General features: G+C 32.3%; 2 protein-coding genes across 2 annotated transcripts; one reads left to right on the forward strand and one right to left on the reverse strand.

Moving 5' to 3' along the window:
- Window positions 1–5,538: 5,538 nt before the first annotated feature.
- On the forward strand, window positions 5,539–8,251 carry LOC145107762 (uncharacterized). The gene is made up of 11 exons (XM_079044712.1): window positions 5,539–5,671; window positions 5,745–5,926; window positions 6,011–6,150; window positions 6,273–6,345; window positions 6,416–6,461; window positions 6,553–6,662; window positions 6,899–7,006; window positions 7,072–7,131; window positions 7,219–7,280; window positions 7,421–7,736; window positions 7,826–8,251. The coding sequence occupies exons 1-11, from the start codon at window positions 5,569–5,571 to the stop codon at window positions 8,027–8,029; spliced, it is 1,404 nt and encodes a 467-aa protein (XP_078900838.1). The 5' UTR covers window positions 5,539–5,568; the 3' UTR covers window positions 8,030–8,251.
- Window positions 8,252–10,073: 1,822 nt separating this feature from the next.
- Window positions 10,074–12,532, reverse strand: LOC145107763 (mitochondrial phosphate carrier protein 3, mitochondrial-like). The gene is made up of 6 exons (XM_079044713.1): window positions 12,002–12,532; window positions 11,084–11,445; window positions 10,958–11,001; window positions 10,663–10,877; window positions 10,447–10,571; window positions 10,074–10,376 (listed from the first exon to the last, which is right to left on the reverse strand). Exons 1-6 carry the CDS (start codon window positions 12,254–12,256, stop codon window positions 10,310–10,312), a joined length of 1,068 nt encoding a protein of 355 aa, XP_078900839.1. The 5' UTR covers window positions 12,257–12,532; the 3' UTR covers window positions 10,074–10,309.
- Window positions 12,533–23,534: the final 11,002 nt, after the last annotated feature.

Here is a 23,534-nt window from a genome sequence, read left to right on the forward strand (position 1 = left end):
TTTAGACTCTGATATTTTGAGACATGATTTTTGATACAGTATTATGTATGATGATTTGAGATACATACCGTATGATTTTATTGTGATGTTTTATGGGTTATGGTTTTCTTAAATGATTTTTAAAACGAAAATTTTGGACTATATTTTTGGGATGTTACATTTGGTTTTACAAAAAGAAAACCTTAAAAACCCACCATTTATATGTAAAAGAAGGGTTTTTCTAGCAAAAATGGTCATGGCTAAGTTATGGTACCATTTTTGTGAGACTTGACCTAAAATATGTTATTTTAAACATATAAGGTTAGTTTGACTTAATACCCACAAAAAGGTAAAAATAAATTTTACAAGGTTTACAACCTAAATTTTACCGGTTGGTGACGTTAAAAAGGCCAAAAACTAGAAAAATTGGCTTTATCATACCAAATGTTCTTATACTTGTGTTAGATGTAAATTATATGATGTAATATTTTAAAACATCTAAATATGCTAACTTATATATATATATGTGAGTATATATGGACACAACAAATCATTTATAATAAACTAAATAGGTATAGTTTATGGGTCATTGACATTATTTTACCGTTTTGGAATACAATACAAATAGTTATTTAAATGTATAATTATTTTACACTGTGTATTTACTATGGAAGGCAATATTTCCACCTACAAAAGGGTTTTCATTACACTATACGTAAACTTGTTGATACAATTTTGTGAGACATAGTCTTCACCGTACCTACCAGAGTACACACTAAAGTCCTGAATTACAACCAGAATCTCGGTAAGAGAACGTGACACTTATGTATAGATCTATACGGGACTGACAATCCCGCACCTAAGCTGTTAGCTACTGCTAGACCGGCAGGTCTGGGGTGACAATTGTCTAACATTACGACGCCTGAAGAACATCGCAGCAGGCCAACTATGGTTTTAACATGGTCGTAATAACTCACATGGGGTATTAACAATACACATGGTTTACGGGGCTAACATACGTTCAAATGGTTTTATACAAGAATAAAACTACATAACACTATTTTCAAGTACATGAATACTTATACATTTTTGGTCTTAGGGTTTTTAAGACCACAACTCATTTTAAGAAAATATTGGATTTTCTGGAACCATACACTATCATTTTACAAGGAAAAGTTACAGTTTTCACATACAAAACTCTTATGAACTCACCAACTTATTTGTTGACACTTTTCAAATCTACTTGTATTCTTAGGAAATCGTTAAGCAGGTAATCACAAGATTTTGAGGATGGGACGCTACGGCGTCACACTATTTACTTTTGTCATAATGTAATTGGTATTGAAACAAACATTATTTGGATACAAATGTAATTTTCCCTAATTATAATTATGATGGTTGTGTTGCTTTGATCACTATTATTCAGTTTGTTGTGATACTGCTCATGAAAGTCATCCACCCCAAGACGTTTCCGCCATCCTGGTTTGGGAGTGTGACACACAACAACAAAAATACTTTAATTTATCTTCTGGAACCACAATCCAAGAACATAAACATGAGGGAAATAAGCAAGTGACTAACTTACATGGCAAAGATAGGTTGTAGGACAAAAAAAACCTCAGACCATTTACCTTCGTTCATCGCCATCAGTTCCCTCACAAAAGTCATTATCATAAACTACCAATAAAAAAAATCTATGTGGTTTGCCTACCTGATATTACATCAACCAACCAAAAGCTCATGAAACTTGGCCAAAATATAAGAAACAATGAGACTGCTCCTTTTTTTAGTTTTACTTTTTTTCTCCTCTGCTTTTTCTCATTGATTAACTAATACATACAACAAAGTATAAGAAATAATTTCATACTTGAATCAACTCCTTCTCATCAGTTTTCTATTCTGCCACTCACAACCCATTATTATAATTTAATACTCTATCAAACTTTATCAACAAATATCAAAACATGTCACAATAAATTCACATATTTTATAGATGTTTGGAAACTTGATATTGAAAACGAAACATAAGATGGTCATCCCAAACAATCAAAAAGAAAAATGAGAGAAGACATCAAATCAGTCATGATAACAGTCGTTTATTATTTCAATGGACAATATTTCAGTATTGATAAAAACATTAAGTGGCTTCAAAGGTTTAAAATGGAGTCGAACACTTTCTATGCATCTTTAAAATGATGAGAAAGAGATTTTGGTTGAGAAAAGAGTTAGGTTGTTTAGAAAGAATGAAGTGAGATGTGTGACTGTAAATGGTAGTGGCAGTGGCAGTGGAAGGTGCAACGGCGGCGATGAAGGCTGCAACAGGAGAATGGTCGGCTTCTATGGTCCCTGGTCGTGCGATTCTCTGTCCACTATCCCAAACTCATATATGGTCTTCAAAACTCAAAAAGAAGTACAAAACGAAACCCAAAATCGCTAAATATTAAAGAAAACATACCTACCTTAGATGGATTTGCCCTTAAAATCTTCGAGAAGGCAACATCGGCTGTAAGGGAGAAACAAAAAACAAAGTTGGCTTTGATGGATCGTTAGATCCAGGTTTTGTGGAGAAGACTGAGATGATATATAACGTGATCTAATCGATTCAATTGGTTTTGACCAATTCAATACGCAAAAATAGAGGGAATGCTGGTTTAACTTGGACATGAGTTTGTGACTGCATCGATGGTGATGGTTGCGATGGTGAGTGGTGTTGATGGCGGTGACTTGAAGGAGGGATGCTAAGGTTTTCTGAATTCTGCCATGGGAAGATGGGAGATATAGGCGACGCGGAGCCGATGAATGGGCCTGGGGATTTGAATGAGTCTTCGTGACCAATCTTTCCATATTTTACGCAAAAAATTGTGGGGATGGCTATTTTTAATTAGTCATCATGACTAGTTCCTATCATTAACTTATCTTTTGTTGACCAAATAAAATTTCAATGCATAAAATTATTGTAAACAGTGCAATAAGGCTTGTACGACTTAAAATTCATCATTTGTCTAAAAAAATACTTTATAAGGTATATATATATATATATATATATATATATATATATATATATATATATATATATATATATATATATATATCATACATACTTATAAAGATAACATTTTTTCTTGAATCTCATGCATTTGAAACCCCCTTTTTTAACTTCCTTTCACCACATTCATTTGAAACTTTCATGACTTTTCAATGTCTTTACAATAATATTATAAATAAGTTAAATAATGTTCTATAAATAAGAAAGAGTGTTTTATTACAATGTCTTCATCCCATATCGATGGTGAGAGTAAACAACAGAATGTTTTCTCTTCTATAAATAGGAAAGGTTGTGAAATGTTTCAAAGGGACCAAACCATGAGAACTTCCTCATGCCTACCTTTGTAGGATTTTGAAGGTATTATTTGGTGAGATTGTCTATATTGACAAGTGTCCAGTTAACTTTTAGAATTCTAAAAATGGTTTTGAACCGAATTTTTTCTGGTTTAAACCGTGTTTCAGTTAGAAAAAAATTATGTAGTTGGGTATATTGAGTTGAACCGGAGCTGGATCAATTTGGACCGATAAATGAATCATTTTCCTTTCACAACAAACATTTGAAACTCCCATGATTTTTCAAATTATTTATAATAATATTATAAATAAGTTACATAATTTTATATAAATATAAAAAAACATCTACCTAAACCTAAAATTATAACTGTTTGAAAAATCACTTTGATTCAAAAGCACGAAATATATACAAACCGGGTTTCACTAGAAAAAAAAATGTAGTTTGGTATATTTAGTTGAATCGGTCCGAGTTTGATCTATTTGGACCATAAAAGAAGCATTTTCCTTTCACTACATACATTTGAAACTCCCATGATTTTTCAAATTGTTTCCAATGATATTTTAAAAAAGTTACATAATGTTATATAAATATAAAAAAACATCTACCTAAACATAAAATTATAATTGTTTGAAAATTCGATTTGATCAAAAGCACGAAATATATACGCAGATTATATTTTATAAATGAATTCTTTTTATAATGAACTTTTGAATCTTGAAAATACATATAAACAAACTTTATATATTAAGTATCTAACTGAATTTATGATTTTAGAATTGAACAAAAAGTTATTCAATAAAAACTTACTTTTTTGGATAGCCACTTACGAGATTATAGAAAAATGGACTATTGAACAATAAAGAAGAGAAAGGGTGTTTTACTAAATAAGTTGAATAATGTTTTATTAACAAGAAAACATGTTTTATTACAATGTCTTCATCCCACATCGATGATGAGAGTAAACAAGAGAACGTTTCCTCTTCTATAAATAGGAAAGGTTGTGAAATGTTTCAAAATGACCAAACCATGAGAACTTAGGATGTTGAGGGTATTCTTTGGTGAAATTGTCTTTATTGGAAACTGTCCATTTAAGTTTTAGAATCCCGAAAATGGTTTTGAACAAGATTTTTTTAGGTTCAAACAGAGTTTCAGTTGAAAAATCGTTATGTAGTTTGGTATATTGAGTTGAATCGGTCTGAGTTTGATCAATTTGGACCAATAAAGGAAGCATTTTCCTTTCAGCACATACATTTGAAACTCCCATGATTTTTCATATTGTTTCTAATAATATTATAAATAAGTTACCTAAACATAAAATTATAATTGTTTGAAAAATAAATTTGATTCAAAAACACAAAATATATACAAACCAGGTTTCAATAGAAAAAACGTTATGTAGTTTGGCATTCGCCTACTATATATATATGTGTGTGTGTGAGCTCGCGCACGTGTATTTATAGTATAGTTAAAATGTAAAATTTTTTTATTTTTCTATGACCGTTTCTCCAAAAATTCAAGCCAAAAAACGTTACCTGCCGTTGCGACGATAACGGAAAATACCATAACGTGTAATAACGTGCCCCGGGGGTCAAGCCGTTATGGCGGTGTTTTCTCAGATCACAATAATGCATTTGGAGGTTGCCCATACCAAATGGTTTTAAAAACCGATTCCAAATCTTACAGCCCAAGTTCATCGCCAAAAAGGGCCATATGATCTAACATAACCCAAACAAATAAACCCCCTTCAATATCTTTCAAAAAAATCTAAAAGTATCTCTTTCCTTCACCGCCTTCATTGGCTCTGTAACTGTGACCACTATTGTTGAACATTTAAACCCTTTCTTCTTCATCTCTAAAACCCTACTACCAGTTTCTAAATATGACTGGTTAATAACTTATTATTCTCCTTATACCATATCCAAATGGCAATTAGTCTAGCTTTCGGATCTTCGTGTCATCCCCATTTTCGCCTTAATTCATCTCTCCTTCGTCGCGTTTCCACTGTAATTTCCATATCTCCATTTACTCTGTTTTTTTTTTTCTTTCCTTTTATTGAGTTTTGTATAAACATTACATTTGTATGTGAAGGTTCGACTGAGTTCTATTGCAGCCATCGAAACAATTGACGAGCCAGATGGTTTCTCCACCGATTCCGTTAAAAAAGGCATGTCCAATTCTCGTCTGATATTAATCGATACGATCCTAATCTGATTCTGTGATTCATATATTTTTGAATTGAAGGTAGAAAAATGGCATCGGAGTGGAAAAGGTTGAGCTCGAAGGAACTTGGAATATCAAATTCGATGATTTCAAAGTCTACAAGGATAGTCCTAAATGGTCTCAAAAGAAAAGGTAAATAATTTCACAACTTGGAACAAATAAAAAAAATCAGTTTTGAGAATCAAAATGATTTATTTTTGTGTAGGATTTGATGTTTACCTTGTTGGTGGTTGCGTACGTGATCTAATACTAAAACGCACACCAAAAGACTTTGATGTATTAACTACAGCAGAATTGAAAGAGGTGATGAAAACTTTTTCTAGGTGTGAGATTGTTGGGAGACGATTTCCTATTTGTCATGTGCATGTTGGTGATGATATTGTAGAGGTTTGTAGCTTTCTATTATTCATCGGATGCTCAATTTTCAAAACTACAAGTAATACTATTTAAATTTTGATTTATGTTTTACAGGTTTCTAGTTTTAGCACTTCAGCAAGAAATAGAAATCAGTCAATGGAATCTGATATAGCTTTTGAACGACATGAAGGATTTGAGGAGAAAGATTATACTCGTTGGAGGAATTGTATGCAACGGGATTTAACAATAAACGGGTTTCTTCTTTGGTTTCCATTGGTTCACTTCCATGAATCTTTTTGTTCTTTCTTTTTTTTCAAAACTATTTTTTTTTTTAATCCCGATAATGATAATTCTTTTTCTTGTTCCCATTTTGCAGATTGATGTTTGATCCATATGTGAATACAATTTATGACTATGCTGGAGGAATTGATGATATTAGAAAAGCTAAAGTATACTTTCTGTAAACTGTAAAGTCTCTTTAAGCTTTTTTTTATGGTATTAATGTAATTTTGGTTTTAGGTGCGGACTATTCATCCTGCCAGCTTCTCATTGGTGGAAGATTGCGGTTAGTTTTTGAATTTTAGTTTATTTTAATTCAAGCAATAAGCTTTATTCAAATCTAAATCTTAAATAATAAATATTCCTCTTTGTTGAAGCTCGTATACTACGTGCCATTAGAATCGCTGCTCGTTTAGGGTTTGGTTTTTCTAGAGATACAGCTCGTGCAATAAAACACCTTGCACACTCTGTTCTTTTGCTCGATAAGGTACGATGATAATGAGGGTATTTATGTCTTTTGTCCCGCTTTTTTGGGTAGGACAAAAAACTGTCATTTTATCCCATTGACACCAGTCTCAGTCCTGTCTCAGTCCTATACAGGTCAAACATACACAAGACTGACATGTTCTGACATTCTGGTCTTTTCTGTTTTGTCCTGTTCTGTTCTGTGTTATATGGATATTAATTAAAAAATTATGATATGTTTGGGTTTATTTGTTAAAGGGGAGGCATCTTATGGAAGTGAATTACATGTTAGCATATGGTTCTGCAGAACCTTCATTAAGACTATTATGGAGATTTGGTCTCTTAGAATTGCTCTTACCAATTCAGGTAACATTTTTTTCGCTAATTTTTAATTAATTTATATGTATTTTGACATGCTCTTATATTTTCAGGCTGCATATTTTGTTCGTGATGGTTTTAGGAGACGTGACAAGAAGACTAACATGCTCTTGGTATTTATCCAGCTTTTATAAAACCTATCCAATAATATAAAAATTTTTATCTTTATATTTATTTAACTACTATTTCTTACACTGCAGTCATTGTTTTCAAACATGGATAAGCTCCTTGCACCTGATCGACCATGTCATAGTAGTTTATGGTACGATGGAATGGAATGGAATCACAAAGGGAATGGAATGGAATGACCGAATGAGCATATTCCATTCCGGTGTTTCCTTTTTTTCAATTACTGCATGCAAATTGCAAATACCAAACACTACCTAATCCATATGTTTACAGGGTGGCAATCTTGGCGTTCCACATGGCGTTATTAGATAAACCAAGGGACCCTTTAGTTGTTGCTGTATTTAGTCTTGCTGTACACAATGGAGGAGATACGGAAGAAGCTGTTAGCATAGCTAAAAGGATTTCCAAACCATATGCTAAAGGAATTTACCATGAATTATCAGAGCCTCAAGATCTTGACCTAAAGACACTAAAAAAACAGGTTTTGGATCTTGGGGTGTTTGTTAATAGGGCACTGTCTAACATGACTGATTCGTATTATGTCTCACAAGCAATGAGTAGTTACCCTAAAGCACCTTATTCTGATTTGGTAAGTGGTTGATTAGTTTTTTTTTTTTTTTTTTTTTTTTTTTTTGGATATTGAAAGTTGGTTTGCTATTTGTTTTATTACTTGTGCAGGTGTTTGTGTCTTTGCATTTGTATTTAAAGGGAGTGAAGATATTTGAGTGTGTTAATAAAGGTAAGGAGGTGGGATTTGTGGGGAAGCAAGGTGGGAATATTGATTATGAGTTGTTAGGTATGGGGAGTTTACAGGAAGTGAGGCATGTGTTTGCTAGGGTTGTGTTTGATACTGTATACCCTTTAGACGTTGGTTGTGGTTAAGGTCATAGGTGTAGTGTGTGATATTATATATCTACTCATTGAAATTAAAGAATCTGTGGATTAAAAGAAAATGGTAGAAAATAGTGTTTAGAAAAAGTTGATTTGTTATATTATGTTTATTTATTTTTTAAGAAAACCCGGCCCAAGGGGGTCTATGTAACATTAGGTTGAATAACCGCGAATTTGGGTTTTTTTTATGGGGATTGGTTCATTGTATTTTCATGTCTTATAGTTGTTTTTAGGGTAACGACTAATGAGATTCTTAGAAATACGAATTTGACCAAGGTTGATTATTAGTTGTATTTTTGTGTTTTCGGATGAAAGGAAGAAAAGAGAAATTTACATTCAAGGCTTATATTCAAGATCCAATTCTTTCCATTAAAAAATAACTTTGCAAATCTCGTCACACACTCAAAACACCTTGGAAACACAAGCAAGATTGAAAGGAAAGCAAAACCGGATTAGGTTCTTTATAAGAATCAATCAATAGGATAACAATATACTAAGACCAAGGGGGTGTATTCACCATATTTTTCTTAATTCAACTCGGTCGTGTTATTCCCCCATTCTCTCCACACTTAGCACTTTGTTCCCGAGTCTTTTTTAAGAAGAAAAGTAAAAGGAAGTGGAAATACATGAGAAAAGTAGTGTTTTTCGAAGGGAGTGGAGAGAGGGAAAATAAGATTATTGATAATTTTTCATCTTGATTTTCCTTTTAAACAGGACCGAATTGGAGAGAAAGTAATCCAATACAAATATAGACTTTTCCATTTACCAATTTTAACCTTCAACCTAATATAAAAAAGATTATGTACCCTCTATAATCATGAATTTTTTTAATGCCTCTCGCATACGTTGTCTTCTCCATTGACTAATGGTTTGGCCAATACAACTTCTTCCTCCGTTCCCCACATTTGAGTCAGTTGATTGCATTTTATGTTCAGTTGGGATGGTTCAACTACATGTTTCGACTCGGTTGGGGGTGGGGGAGTTGGGTTTCCCGAACATATTCGAAAAAGGAGTGAAGATGGGAAATAGGGTTGTGGTTAGGTATTGTGATGGATAAAACAATGACAAACCTTGAAATTGAATTGGTTGGGTGAGTAGATATAGGCGTTATGTTATGGTTGCTAAACTGATGTTGGAGAATTGAAGCCAAAAATGTTTCTAGTAGGTGTATTTAAAGCAGTTACCTGTGATTGGTTTCTTACAGACGTTGGAAGAATTGTTTGGAGTCATTTGTAAAAATACAATTGAAAGAGTAGAGAAGATTGAGTGAATGTGTAGTTGAATGACTTATGTTATTATCTAGAGTATGGAAAAAAACTAAAAATAAATTGAAAAATACTCGTTGAAGAGGGAAAGAAAGGAGAGAGTGTATGGTGAATCTTGGGGGTGGGCGGTGTTACCGTGGCCACTACATGCTACTTTGACCCTGCCGTGGGGTGTTATGAGGGTGCGCCTTTCGGTTTAAGGGCATCACAGTCCACTTTATCTCTACAAAGTTTAATGAACTGTCACATTAACATTTTATTTTTCATACATTTTTGTCATGTAATTCGTATAGTCCATTGAACTATATAGTTGAGTGGACTACCATTTATGTAAAATAATTTAGAATGTTGCCTTTTCTTTTCCCATTCAATAGCATATTCATTGTATGCCAACTTGACGTTCCACCTCATTCAACTTAAAAGTAGTCTAAGACATGGTGCAAATCAGATCGAAGGTTAGGGATAATTCGAGGTAATTGTTAGAATGTTAGTTTTCATGTTCTTGGTTGGTATTTCAGCAACGCTACAATTTATGTCGAATTGGAGGATCATTGTTGCAAATCATATATAAAGTTCAAGTACTTGTAGACGTTCAATTTTGTGATTAATGGGTTTATATCTAAAAAATCAGAATAATAATCATGAAAATTGAGTGCAACGACGAGTCTTGAGTGAGATTAACTTGAATCTAGGGTTTGTTTATGGATAGATTTGGTTAGAAACATGTTATTATATGATGTTAGTCTATGATTCTATATCGAATTCATTCATTGCATCAAGAAGAAAACTATATAAACTTTGACAAATCAGGCAATCAGAATACCTCAGAAAAATTGGTTTACCCGATTAGTTGGACACCTCATTAGATGATGGCCAAGATGAAGGGAGAATCAGAATACACCCTGTACAAAAAGGTTTGAGCAAAAACCTTGAATTGGAAGGAAAAAAAAATCCCTAAATGACTACTAATGCTATTTATCCATCAAAATTCGTTGAAAATACAGAATCACTCAATTTTGTCAGTTTGTCTGGTGGTTTTCTTTCGTATAGGAGGAGCACCACCTGTAGTAGGCCTACAAAGAAAAAAAAATCCTTTTAAGAAGAAAAATTTACTAATATAGTCTAAGGTTAGAAGAAATTTACAGGCCAACAAGAACTTTGAAAGCATCATAGATGCCCCATTGTGCTCCAGTAAGAGTTCCAATCATTAGAATACGAAGAGGAAGACCACGTGTGAAAAGACCAAACAACCCTATCTCCTTTACAGCCTGCACCAAAGTTTAATAAACCATGTGTCTAAAAATAAATGTTTTTTTTTTTTTTTTTAAATATTATATGAGGATATATATGATGACTCACATTGCCAACAGTAGCTCCTTGTGAGTTATTAAGGAAAGAAACCAAATTATCAGCAGGGTGAGAAATAATGGCACAAAATACACCAGCAACATAACCACCAACAAAGCTCACTCCAAGCTGCAAACTTTTGCTACATTGATCTTTGGGTATGGGAATTGCATGCTTGTATATCATCTCTACAATTGTCTCAAATGATGCAAACTTCATCATTGTATCTGAACATATTTACATTTTTGCCACTGTCAATTGTCAATTCTCCTTGAATCATGAATTCTATAATACTCTATCAACTTACATGGAATTTGTCTCCCCCAAAGAGGTACCAACCCCTTGTACAACCTGTTGAAGAATTTGAAAAAAATAAAATAGAGAAATAATTGGTCTAAAAGTTGGTTACAGTTTGTGTTTATGATGCTCCTACCCTGCAGTGCCTTCAGCATTGATGAACTTTGGGAAGCCATCTGAGAAACCCTTGGCAAATCCTGGATTTGTTTGGACACGAACCTTAACTGCTTCAAAAGGGCAAAGGGCAATATCGGCAATAAGTTCTGCAGAAGCAGAACCAGCGAGGTAGATCAAAGTTTTATACTTGGCTGCATTTTCTGGACCAGAAATGTCTGAGTAGGCTTTCTTGAAGAACTCATAAAACCCAAATTTGCAAGCACCTTGCACACTGTAACCTAGCAATGTTGGCACCCAGCCTGTAAAAAATCCTTTGATTCCTTGCTCCTTCAGTAATGTTCCAAAACCAGAAGATATGCTCTTGAATTTTGCAGGGTTAATCTGAACATTTGGATATATGTTATATGTATGCAATTTCAGGATACAAACTGTAATTGATAACGACCTAATTGAGATTCTGATGTCCTGTTACTATTTCATCTTCTTGTTTTAGTATCCTGTAAGTGCCTGTAGCTTTCTGATCTTGCCATTAAAGAATGGCTTATCGAGGTTATCAAGAGCTATATTTAAATACTCTAAAACTTTGTTTATAATATTTGCTGTAATGCGCCTATCAAACTCAATATATAAAGCTGGAATGTATTAATTATTAAATATACATTCCACTAGCAGATCAGAATTTCGTATAAGGCATGGCGAAATGAAAAACAAAACCTAAGGACAAATCATAAACCTCGCAAGTGATTAGCTAAATTGATGCGTATCGACGACGCATATACGTGTCCTACTACTCTAAATCAGATTATGATCGTATTGAGCAATGTAAAAGGCACCTTCGAATAAGATTTTTGAAATCATCACATTCATAGGATCAACTAATAGTTTCTACTCATACAACAAACATTCATATGGACAAGAGATTGAGATAGAAACCGACCTGCATATTGCATTTGATGAGATCGAGCGGAGTAACCGCCATGTGAGTAAGTCCACAGCTAAAAATGCCGCCTATGCTACACGCTGCGTAATAAGCAGGCGAAAACATCTCCATACCTAACTCACTCGGAGGCGATAATAACGAAGACGAATTCCGTCGTTTGGCAATCAAATGCTCAAATTCGATGAGATTCTTCGAAGAAGACGAAGACGAGTAGAGGAACATCGGGATCACAGATTGCAGCGAATCATCCATTAGCACAATCGCGATTGTGCGTTGTGTTGCTCCTTGCAGATAGCTATGCTACACCTCTGTGAATGAAACTGGAAGCCTGAGAATGTTAGTGCGCATTCCAAGGGTTTTTCACGGTTAGTTGGTTTCTTGCCAGGGTTTATACTTTTGGGCTGTCACATTTCGAATTCGATTCAACGTTGATTCTTGCTATCAGCCTATAACAATAAATCCATATAAATTAATTGATTTATAAATTGTGTTTTGTTTTTTGTTTTTTTATGCTAAAACAGCTAAATGGATAATGTAATGGTCAGAGACTCGGAGGAGCCAAAGGTCAGTCATATATGTATTTAAGTAAAGCGTTATTATATTTGGAACTTTTTATATTATAATCAAATCATATTTAATTACTCAATCATATTCTACACGTTATTTTAGTTTTTTATTTTTTATTTTTTATTTTTATTTTTTTTCCATTTCATTTTAGTACTTTAGAAGTTTTTTTTTCCTTTTTCAGATTTCTTTTATTTAAAACTCTTTTTCGCTTTTTATTACTTTTAGAAATTATTACTCATCGTGATATTATCATGTATCTTAATAAAAATAGATTTATAATTTAGCAATGCCATTTATTATAATTTATTTTATTAATATTTTTGAAAAATAATAAAAACTAGAAATTATTCATTCCCCGTAGAGGACACAAACAAAGTTTTGTTAATATGTTGATCCAAATTAAACGATTATATGTTATAATGCACTTGTTATCTAATAGTATTATGTAAATTTTATTACATGTTATTTATTTATTTGTGTGTGAGCAAATTTGCCGACATACGAAAGTCTAACGACAAAACCTTCAAATATGCAAATATATGAAAGTTCAAGGAGTTAAAAATGTCAATGTTCAAATTTGAGGGGATAAAAGTTGACATGGCAAAACTTGACACGACACGAACCCGACACAAAATTAGTGGGTTTGGGTAAGAGATTTAGACACGTTTATATAAACGAGTTGATACGACACGACACGATAATCAAACAGGTAGGGTTAGGGTCAAGACTTTCAACTCGAATATGACCCGTTTAATTATATATAATTTTTTTATATAAATTTCATATTTTTATAAATCTTTCAAATATTATAGACTTGTAGTGATCCAAACTCAAGAATTAAAAGTAAAATTCAAACTTTCAAAGTGACTTAGGTCCCGTTTGATAGTTGCTGACTGAGAAAGTGCTGAGTGAGAAATGTCTGTCTGGGTAAGAAATCATGGTCGAGTAAGAAACATTGTTGTTTGATTGTACATCTGACTGAATGTGCTTACTGATGAAAAATGACAATTTCACCCCTGCTGCTCTATACATTGTTTTTCAACAATTCAAACAATTCATTTTTTGACCAGATTCACATTCATTAATCAATTTAAGCAAGTGATGGATGAAATTGAAGAATCAAGAACAGGGGAAACGTGAATGGATGAAATCAAGTCACCTATAATAGTTGCTTAACATTTGAATACAAGGTCAAAAGTCAAAACTACACTTTTTGTGGTAGGAGCTTGCATGTTATAAAGAATGTATGATGATGAGGAAAAACTAACAATCTACAATCATAAATTACAATTAACATGAAAATTTTTTCATCACATTAAACAATAAAAATGCAAAACATTGTATAGTGTATGTTCTGTTTAAGTGTGGAAATGAGTAGTACATACAGTTGTGCATATAGCCCTATCATAAAATTTTTGAAAAGTCCTATGACATTAATCTAGACTCAATCTGTGTGACAACCCGGAATTTTTTTTTTTTTTATTTTAAAGCCCATTCAATCAACTCAAATGAGTGTCAAACTCATTAGTACTGAGTCTAGCCCTGTTAAAGGTCTTTCTAAGGAGTTTAGGCCTAGTACACTTAAGGAATAAGTGTTGGAATTTATCTGCTAAAGGCCACAGTACAAGAATCAAGCCGTAAACTCCATCAAATGGAGTTTACGACCGTAAACATGGAGTTTACGGCCGTAAACTCATGTAGGCCGTAAACTCCTCCATATAAGTTCATTTCCTTCACTTTTCTTCATTCTTTCACTTTCCCTTCAAGAACACATGAGTTTTCTCTCAAGTATCATCCCGATCTTCATGCTTGATCTTCAAAAATCGTAAGTGTTCTTTCTCTAGTTTGTTGATAATCCTTCTTAACTAGCTTCATCCTCATGATTCATCCATAAAAATCATGTTTTCTTAGATCTTCAAAGAACACCAAGAACACACACTAGTGTTCTTGGCCAATATCAACCATTTCAAGCTTCTAGATCGTAAGTACACTTCCCTATACTTCATATCTAGTTAGTATCCATGCTTAGAGACTTGGAAACATCAAGAACACAAGATCAAAGGGAGTTTACGACCGTAAACTCCCAAGACCGTAAACCCCTTTTTGGTGGCCATTAGGGCCATAAACCCTATAGGATGCAAGGCAAGTGACCCAGAACCCTTCCTTGAAGTGTATAGGACCTTAAACATCGAAAACATCAAGGACCATTAGAGTTTACGGCCGTAAACTCATGGAGAAATGGTCCATGGGCCGTAAACTCTACAAAGGGGTGAAATGTTGCCACAATCACTTCCTAAGGCTTAGACTTGAAGTAAGGATGCTTCATTATGACCTTTAGGACTTCAAAACACAAAATGGTAGAAGTACCATGAGTTTACGGCCGTAAACTCATGGGTTTACAACCGTAAACTCCAAGGGAGTTGGTCCCAAAACCGTAAACTCATAAAGAGTTTACCCTTGGACCCTAAACTCAAAAGTCAAGCCCTACAACCCTTAGATGCAATCCTTAGTACTTATAGCACTTAAATCAAGTGTTTTTCATGTCCTAGGATGTCTTAACTTAGTTAATTAGTTGTTAAATGACTAATTGGATACATATATGTGTTATTATATGTTAACTAGGATCCTTGTGTGTGTTCAAGTCTTCACTTGACACTTAGCATCCTATACCATCTGTTCATCCAAACCACTCACTGCAGGTGAGTTCATACCCCGTAATGAATCTTTTAACTGTTTTAACTGTTTTAAGGGGGGGAATACAAGTTGAACACAATGATAATTGTGTAAATGTTTGTTATAAACATCTTTCAAAATGTTACTTATGTCATTTATAAGTCGTCAAAACATTTCAAAACTCTTTTAAACTTATGTTACTTTCTAGTTATACAAAACTTTGTTTTTAAAGTACAAACATAACTTAGTAGATAAACGAGTCTTTCCAGTAACAGTCCAAGTAGAACATTAGTAAGCTATAATAAGTATAGTTTAGGAGAATGATATTCATTACTTCTAGTACAATGAAGCACACAAAGAGTCAATACCATACATAACAGATAGTGAAGAGAATCAAACAATACCATACAGAGAGAACACACAATTACTAGAAACAAACAGAACGTACAAGATACAGTACAAAACAAACAAGTTAGGTTGCTATAGCATGATAACACATACAGGATCTAATTATACCAATGAATCACTAACTCATTGTTTTAAACAAAAGGTGATAGTTATATTAGGTATACATGATCATATACTTTAATGTGAATTACATGGCTTGCAAGAATTTGCAGAGGTCGTGTTTAGTTCCCCTAATCTCCTGACCGGGAGAGCGTATAGTAAGGGTTCTAGCCTTCACATTATAACCGTAATAAAACAAATATGTTTTTAGGTTATTAGTACATCCGCATGTCATTATAACCGTAATAAAACAAATATGTTTTTAGGTTATTAGTACATCCGCATGTCATTATAAACGACAACTGTGTACTTACACTTCCATTTCTTTCATAAAGTGACGGTACCACTTGAAAGTCCAACCCAAACTATTTTCGAGTCAAGATAGTTATAAACTAGGGAAAATATACATTCTTACAAACGACAAACGGAACAGTCGAGTCTAGCACATAACAGAAGATGCCTTGGTAGAAGGATACGAGTAAAAGATAGGACCGTAATGCTAGTCTTATGATTCCTTAATGTATACATAACAGGATATATATATATACCAATAGGGTCCGACAGGTAATAGGATGTGTGCTCTCCGCTTCATTTCCTGTTCCTTGTTTGGTTGTGGGCTTGGAACGAATTCACCCAATCTATTTTCTACCCGATTCTATATATATGTATGCTTAGTATACATTGAGTCATCATAAGGGTACCAGGTATGGGTCAGGTTATAAGACACAGAGTCAAAGCACAGTTTTTCTAGTACAAAACATACTTTCAGTACTTTTGGTATACAAAACTAGAAACTTCCCGGTAAAGGGTTTAATCCATTTTATTAAACCAGTACAATTTAAAAGACCTTAGGTGAGTAACTCTATAATACCTTAGTTTATACACCATGTTTATGTATAAAACTAATACCCAATAGGTAGTTGGATGTGTGTTTTCCGCCTTAATTTCTGTTCCTCGTTTGGTTGTGGAATTAGGGCAGATTCGCTCAATTAACTTTCTATCCGATATTAGATTATATATATCAGTATAAACTAAGCTATTATAAAAGTAGTCACTATGGTCACTATTTTATTATAAGAAATAAGGGTTTTCTTAAAGAACTTCTTCATTAGATATAAAGGAAACATTACAATTAACTCCATGAGTAACAAGTGATTACACCAGGGTTATATATGACGATGATCTAACAACCAATGGAATGTGTGCTATCCGCCTTAATTCCTGTTCCGTGTTTGGTTGTGAGCTTAGGGCAGATGCGCACAATCGATTGTTTGTTTACTCTGAGTCTTATATAACTTGTACCCACTTAGTACCCATAGAATGGGTTGTAGTGTCATTTTACTTAAACTTCCATCAAAGTAGGAAATATATGATTTTCTAGAGGAACAGGCGAACTTTTCAAAACAGGACTTACAACTTACGACATTTTACAACTACATTTTACATCTACATTTTTAACAACACTTTACAACTTACTTACATCACTAAACTCTTATGAACTCACCAACTTAATTGCTGATCAACTCTTTCAAATAACTTGTATTCTCAGAAGACTATTAGACAGGTGCTCGTGCTGGGGATTCAGAAGATGAAGCATTATAGCTTCAAGTCTTGTTTTGTTATTTGCGTATGAATTCTATGTTTTGTGAACACACACATTGTAAACACTTTCTTTCGAAATGAAATGGTTGTTCATTACTTGCTTACCATATACATATCTCGTGATACTAAACATGACGTCCTCCACCCCTGAACGATTCTGCCGTTCCGGTTTTGGGGTGTGACAATCTGCCACCGGTTACATCAATTAACATTTGTTGTTAAAATGTGATACATACGAACAAAAGGCCCATGGAGAGCAGATAGTAATTGCACCAGTTATAGGAACATCTTCCCCATCTTCTCCAAGATACACCTGATACATAATTACCCAACTTATCATAAACAAAATTATAGTCAACAAAACACCAAAAACTAATATATCCATCAACAACCCAATCTTTAGTCTAGATAATAACCCATCCACCAAGATACTTATAACTATTCATATTTCAATATATAAGTATCATGTATGACTTGCCAATTGCCATTAGTAATCTTTCAATAACAAACAAATTTGAACTTTGAAGCATGGACTTAAAAAACGTAAAGAATAGAGAATAATTTTGTTACACAGCTTGTAATACTCACATAACACAACATTAGGAAACAAAATATAAAATATAAATTAATGCAAGATTAAACGTGAATGGATGAAATCAAAACAAGTTGAGATGAATTATTGATTAACAACTTTTCGATTAATGATTCAGCCACAAAACGAATTTCTTGATTCAATAATTACAACATAACAAATTGAATCACTGAACTAATTGCTCGATTCAATTGAATACCAACAAGAGAAAGATCGAGAATCGTGAATTAAATCGATTTGACTTGATAACAACTGATGCGTAATACAATCGAGAACAAAGAACGAGGACAAGAATGATCATAATCCAGATTATTTTACTCGATTCTTGATATACACAGTGAAATAGAAATCGATGTGAATACTAACGTCAAGAACGGATACAATATCAATCCAACCCAGACATTTTCAAAAACGAAATCGATAGAAATCGGAATCCATACATTTTCAAAAAAATCGGAACTTGTAGAGAAAAACGCATGCCTAATGAGAAGAGGAAGAAGGCGTCGATCGGTGGGGCTGTGGAGGCACTGAAAGAGCAGCGGTAGGGCATGGGCATAATTGGAACACGCTTCTTTCTTTCTCAGTCAGGCAATTCCAATCTTCTTACCCAGTCAGATTTTTCATTCCGAGCCAGACGTCCGAAATTGTTTTATCAAACAGCTTTAGCTGACCGTGTCAGCCAAAAATGTATGACTTGACTCGGTCAGATGTATATCAAACACAACCTTAATGTTACTCTTCCTCACTACCTATCTCATTTGGTCCCCAAATCTAATTCTTTCCATTTTACTTTCTATACTTACTATAAACTTTTTTTTCATTCCACCTCCCAACTCTATCATTTCACTTTTTCATTTTTCCTCACGGTCTCTTACTTTTCAACCTTTAAAACGTTTCAACCCAACATGACACAATATATTTATAAGGTCTAAACCTTAACCTGAAACTCGACACAGAATCGACACGAAAATAAACAGGTTGACATGACACGACACGATAATTAAACGAGGTTGGGTTAGGGTCAAGCCCTCTTAACCCGTTTAATGTCTTGACACGACACGAACCCGATACTAGAGCTAGCAATAGGTCGACATGGGTTGACCCGTTTATGTAATTCTCATCCCATCCTATTAAATAAATGGGTTAAACATGGGTTACCCATTTAAAATAAAAAATAAAATAAAATAACTAAAGATTACACCAATTAAATTAGTTCCAAACTTAAATAAACTTTCAAAGTATAATAAAAGCATAATCCTAATTCACAAATACAAAGAAATTGTTCAAATAACATTAAAGATATGTAATTTCGAAGTGATTTTGAAAAGTAACTAGTATTGTCGGTGCAAAGAAAAAAGATAAGAATAAAGATTGCATTTTTTTTAAAATAAATAACAATACAACATTGTAATTCTAAATTAATACTTAGATTAATGCATGGTAATATTTAAATAAATATTAAATTAAATATATATTAAAGATAAATGAGTTGGTGAGTTGAAAACGGGTTGATAACTTTTACCCAACCCAACCTATGTAATTAAATGTGTTAGGCGGGTTAACCCATTTAACCTAAATGAGTTGAAAATCTCAACCCAACCTGCTAATTTGGGTTGGTTTGGTGGGTTGGGTCGACTTTTGCCAACTCTACCCAACACGACACGATGCGTTTGTCAGGTCTAGATAAAAGTGATATTTTACAAAATAAAGGTGTCGAAAGTGACATTCTACAAAGTAGGGGTGAAAGGTGCCAACATACGAAAGTTAGAGTCACTTTTATCAACAAAAGAAACTTTTGTGGCAAACCACAAAACTATAGTCTAGGGACTAAATATATCAAAAAATGAATTTTGTGGCTAAAGTATGAAATATAAAACATATGTGGCCAAAATATGAAAACATGAAATTACACTATTGTTTATATATATAGTATAATATAATGATTAATATTTTTAATTCAATAAAATTGTATCTGTATTTTGTATATTCATAAGGACTTTTGTTTTAATATATAGTATAATGGTTGATATTTTTTATTCAATAAAATTGTATTTGTATTTTATAACTAAATGCTCTAGTTCTCATGTTTGGAAAGCAATAGTAGTTGTGGATAATATGATCGACATACAAAAAGTCAAAAATACAAGAACCAACGAATATGCTGTAAGCATCGACATACAAAAATACAAGAAAAGTCATAATTTTGGATAATATGATTATTATGCTATGTAAAAAAATTAATGTTTATCATTAATATTTAAGACTTTATGTTATAATTTATAACTAGATATTGGTTAAAGAAAACCATTTTTTTTAACTAATTACTCCTGATCATTTGTGTTGAATATACAATATTTGAAATGAAGATTGTCTCAAAATACATTGCTTCTAAACACAATTATGTCTTCCTAAACTACTGTTATGGAAAGAGTTATAGCAACTCATGATTTGTTTAACTAATACAGTTTTGTTTCTGTTTTATGTTTATACCTATACTAAAATAATCAAAATTTGGTTGTATGTTATTTTTATATTTGTCTATTTTTGTTTCTTGTGATTCTTAATCGTTATTGGATCGTAACATTTTGTAGTTTAGTAGTTGTAAGTTATATATATATATATATATATATATATATATATATATATATATATATATATATATATATATATATATATATAGTTAGGATCAAATGTGAATCACAAGTATTGTATGAATGTGTGACCAAATTGTGGCAATTAGATTAAAAAGAATGTAAATATATGATCTTAGGGTACATATTATTAACATTGACTAGCATATTCTATATAATTATAATTATTAATTATAAGGGCAACTATGACATTTTATAAGGAGAAAGAAATGAGAATTATCTATATTTTAGGCAGTTAAGTAGAATTAATTAATTACAATGAAATCAAATCTCATATTTTATTCAACATATTTAAATTAAATAATTTTTTTAAAATACGTCTTCATGCAACACATATGAACATGTATTTTGATTTTTTCATTCTTAAAAAATATGATTTTGTCTAATAGTTTTTTTACTCTTTTGGTCTTAAAGTTTTTTTTTTTTGAGAAGCAGCGTTTTTAAAAAATACACCTTATATATAAGCCAACAACATGTCATTCTTTAATAAAAATATATTAAAATTCAATCAAGAATGCATATAATATAAAAATAAAACCATTTTTATAACATAAAACAAGAATATATACACCATTTTAAATAATATACACAAACTTCGATACTACATTCTTTATGAATCTATCATCATTTTTAGGAATATACAAAAAAAAATATAATGTATAATACATTCCTTAAGAATCTGTTATCACTTTTGAAGAATATACAAAAATAATTGTAATATAGAATACATTCTTTAAGAATCTGTTATCAGAAGAATATACACAAAAATAATACATTCCTTAAGAATCTGTTATCACTTTTGAAGAATATACAAAAATAATTGTAATATAGAATACATTCTTTAAGAATCTGTTATCAGAAGAATATACACAAAAATTTATAGTGTAGAATACATTCTTTAAGAATTTGTCATCATTCTTAAAGAATCTCTCATCATTCTTGAAGAATCTGTCTTTTCTTTTTGATGGTTGTTCCATACCTCTATCTTTGTCTTTTGATGGTTTTCTCATACCTCTATTTTTAATACCTGCAACATTCCTTAAAAATTAGTCCTTTTTTTTTCAGCCTTTCATTCTTAAAAATATACATTGGTTTTAGCCTTTCATTATTAAAGAATATCCTTATCCATTTTGTAACATTAAGTTATAGCTATCAACACAATAAAAAATTTACATCCTAAATGAGGAAACAGAAAGATGCTTTAGAAAATGGTACAAGCAAAATAGTATGTTTTTCATATCAAAACAAGGTAATAAGGCTTGGCATTTACTTGTTTGAGGATTCCTCAAATAAAATCATGCCAAATTTCATAAAAAGAACCATTTTGACATTAATAAGTTAAGTTTTTCGTTGCATACTATCTATCATTCTTGCTAATTTGCAAAAAAAAATGTTATAGCTTCAAATTTTGGCGACATTAATAATTCTTGGAAATGGAAATGCAAAAAAATCTCATCTTTATTCTAAGAAAATACAAGATAAAGTCCTAATCAAGAATATCAATATAAAAACACAAGGTTAGCACATTTCATTTGGTAATATTAGCAAACACTTGGCAAGCAAGAAAAACCTACAAATTTCTAGAGAACTAAGCGGGCACCAATTTTCTCAAAAGAAGAACATTGGATACAAAAAAAAAATACTGAACTGAAACATACATGTCTCTTTCTTTATACCTACGTACCAATAGAAATTTTTTTAATAAAAATCAATCATGGTTATGCATGTATATATTTATGTGTGTGTATAAGTCAATGCCCTTGTATAAAAAATCAATCAAGTATGTATGTTATCGTGTTTGTGTATATATCAGTAAAAAAAACGCAGCATGAAACATTAATCAGAAAAAAGTTGACCATTCATTTAGTCCCGACTATAAATAAATTATAAAGCCCTAATTACACATATACACACACAAGAGTTTCTATATACTTTTTCTATAGCAGGTTTTAATCAAACTCGAAAATATACAAATCATTGGTAAAAACTTACATGCTCTCTTTTCCTTTAATTGCCTTCTTTCTCCTTTACCTTCGATTCACAGGTTGGTATAAAACGAGATCAAGACTCTTCTAGGAGGTTGTTAATCTTGGCGGTGATGATGGCACAAGTTGCAATGTTGGGGGTCTAAGAATGGAGCTGTTATTGTTCTATGAAGATAGTGATTAAAGGTTAATCGAGAGATTTTGATGGGTTTTATTTCCAGATGATTAGCGATCATGTTTTGGGTCGATGGTGATGAAGACGATATGGTGGTGATGTTGATATAGGGGTTTTAAACCGATAGCCTATTTTAAGGAGTTATTAATTGACTTATTTTTGAGAAAATTACAAATTTAGCCAAATACATTAATTACTTTGTGGAAAATAGCAAAAAAAATCCCAAATTACAAAAATAGCTCTTAAAATCGCAGATGGATTAAACCCATTTGCGATTTTGCCCTTCCATCTGCGAACGTACAAGTGCCTAAAGCACAGATGTGCTTTAGGCACTTGTACGTTCGCAGATGGAAAAGTCCATCTGTGATTTTGTGAAGTCCATCCGCGATTTCTTGGGATCTAGTATAAAAACGTTTTTTTCCTTCATTTTTCACTCTCTTTCTTGGAGAAACTCTCTCTTTCTCTGCGATTTCCTTAGCGCTATCATGGATGATATAATGGACGATTTCCTTAGAGATGTTTTAAACAAATTTTCCAAAAAAATAACAACAAAAATGATAATTTATTGAAAAAATTTATATATAATAATGTTGTTTTGTAGTCAAACCTATCAATTTCATAGTAAAAAAATAAAAAATAGAAAAAACGAAAAAAAAGTTTCACAAAATCGCAGTTCAAAAGGAGAGGAAATCGCAGATGGACATAGTCCATCTGCGATTTTAGGTTGAAAAGGGGTATATATATACAACGAAAAAAAAACCAACTGTGAACGTACAAG

The sequence above is a fragment of the Lactuca virosa genome, chromosome 4 (assembly GCF_052849685.1).
Source record: "Lactuca virosa cultivar CGN04683 chromosome 4, Lactuca_virosa_CGN04683_v6, whole genome shotgun sequence".
Taxonomy (NCBI): Eukaryota; Viridiplantae; Streptophyta; class Magnoliopsida; order Asterales; family Asteraceae; genus Lactuca; species Lactuca virosa.

Excerpts from the sequence above, each read along its gene's own strand:
- LOC145107762 (XM_079044712.1), top strand. The coding sequence starts at position 5,569 with ATGGCATCGGAGTGGAAAAGGTTGAGCTCGAAGGAACTTGGAATATCA. Across the intron at positions 5,927-6,010 it reads TTGGTGATGATATTGTAGAG|GTTTCTAGTTTTAGCACTTC; the intron begins GTTTGTAGCTTT and ends TATGTTTTACAG. Across the intron at positions 7,737-7,825 it reads AAGCACCTTATTCTGATTTG|GTGTTTGTGTCTTTGCATTT; the intron begins GTAAGTGGTTGA and ends TTACTTGTGCAG.
- LOC145107763 (XM_079044713.1), bottom strand. The coding sequence starts at position 12,256 with ATGGATGATTCGCTGCAATCTGTGATCCCGATGTTCCTCTACTCGTCT. Across the intron at positions 11,446-12,001 it reads TCATCAAATGCAATATGCAG|ATTAACCCTGCAAAATTCAA; the intron begins GTCGGTTTCTAT and ends CCAAATGTTCAG. Across the intron at positions 10,878-10,957 it reads TTGGGGGAGACAAATTCCAT|ATACAATGATGAAGTTTGCA; the intron begins GTAAGTTGATAG and ends AAATATGTTCAG.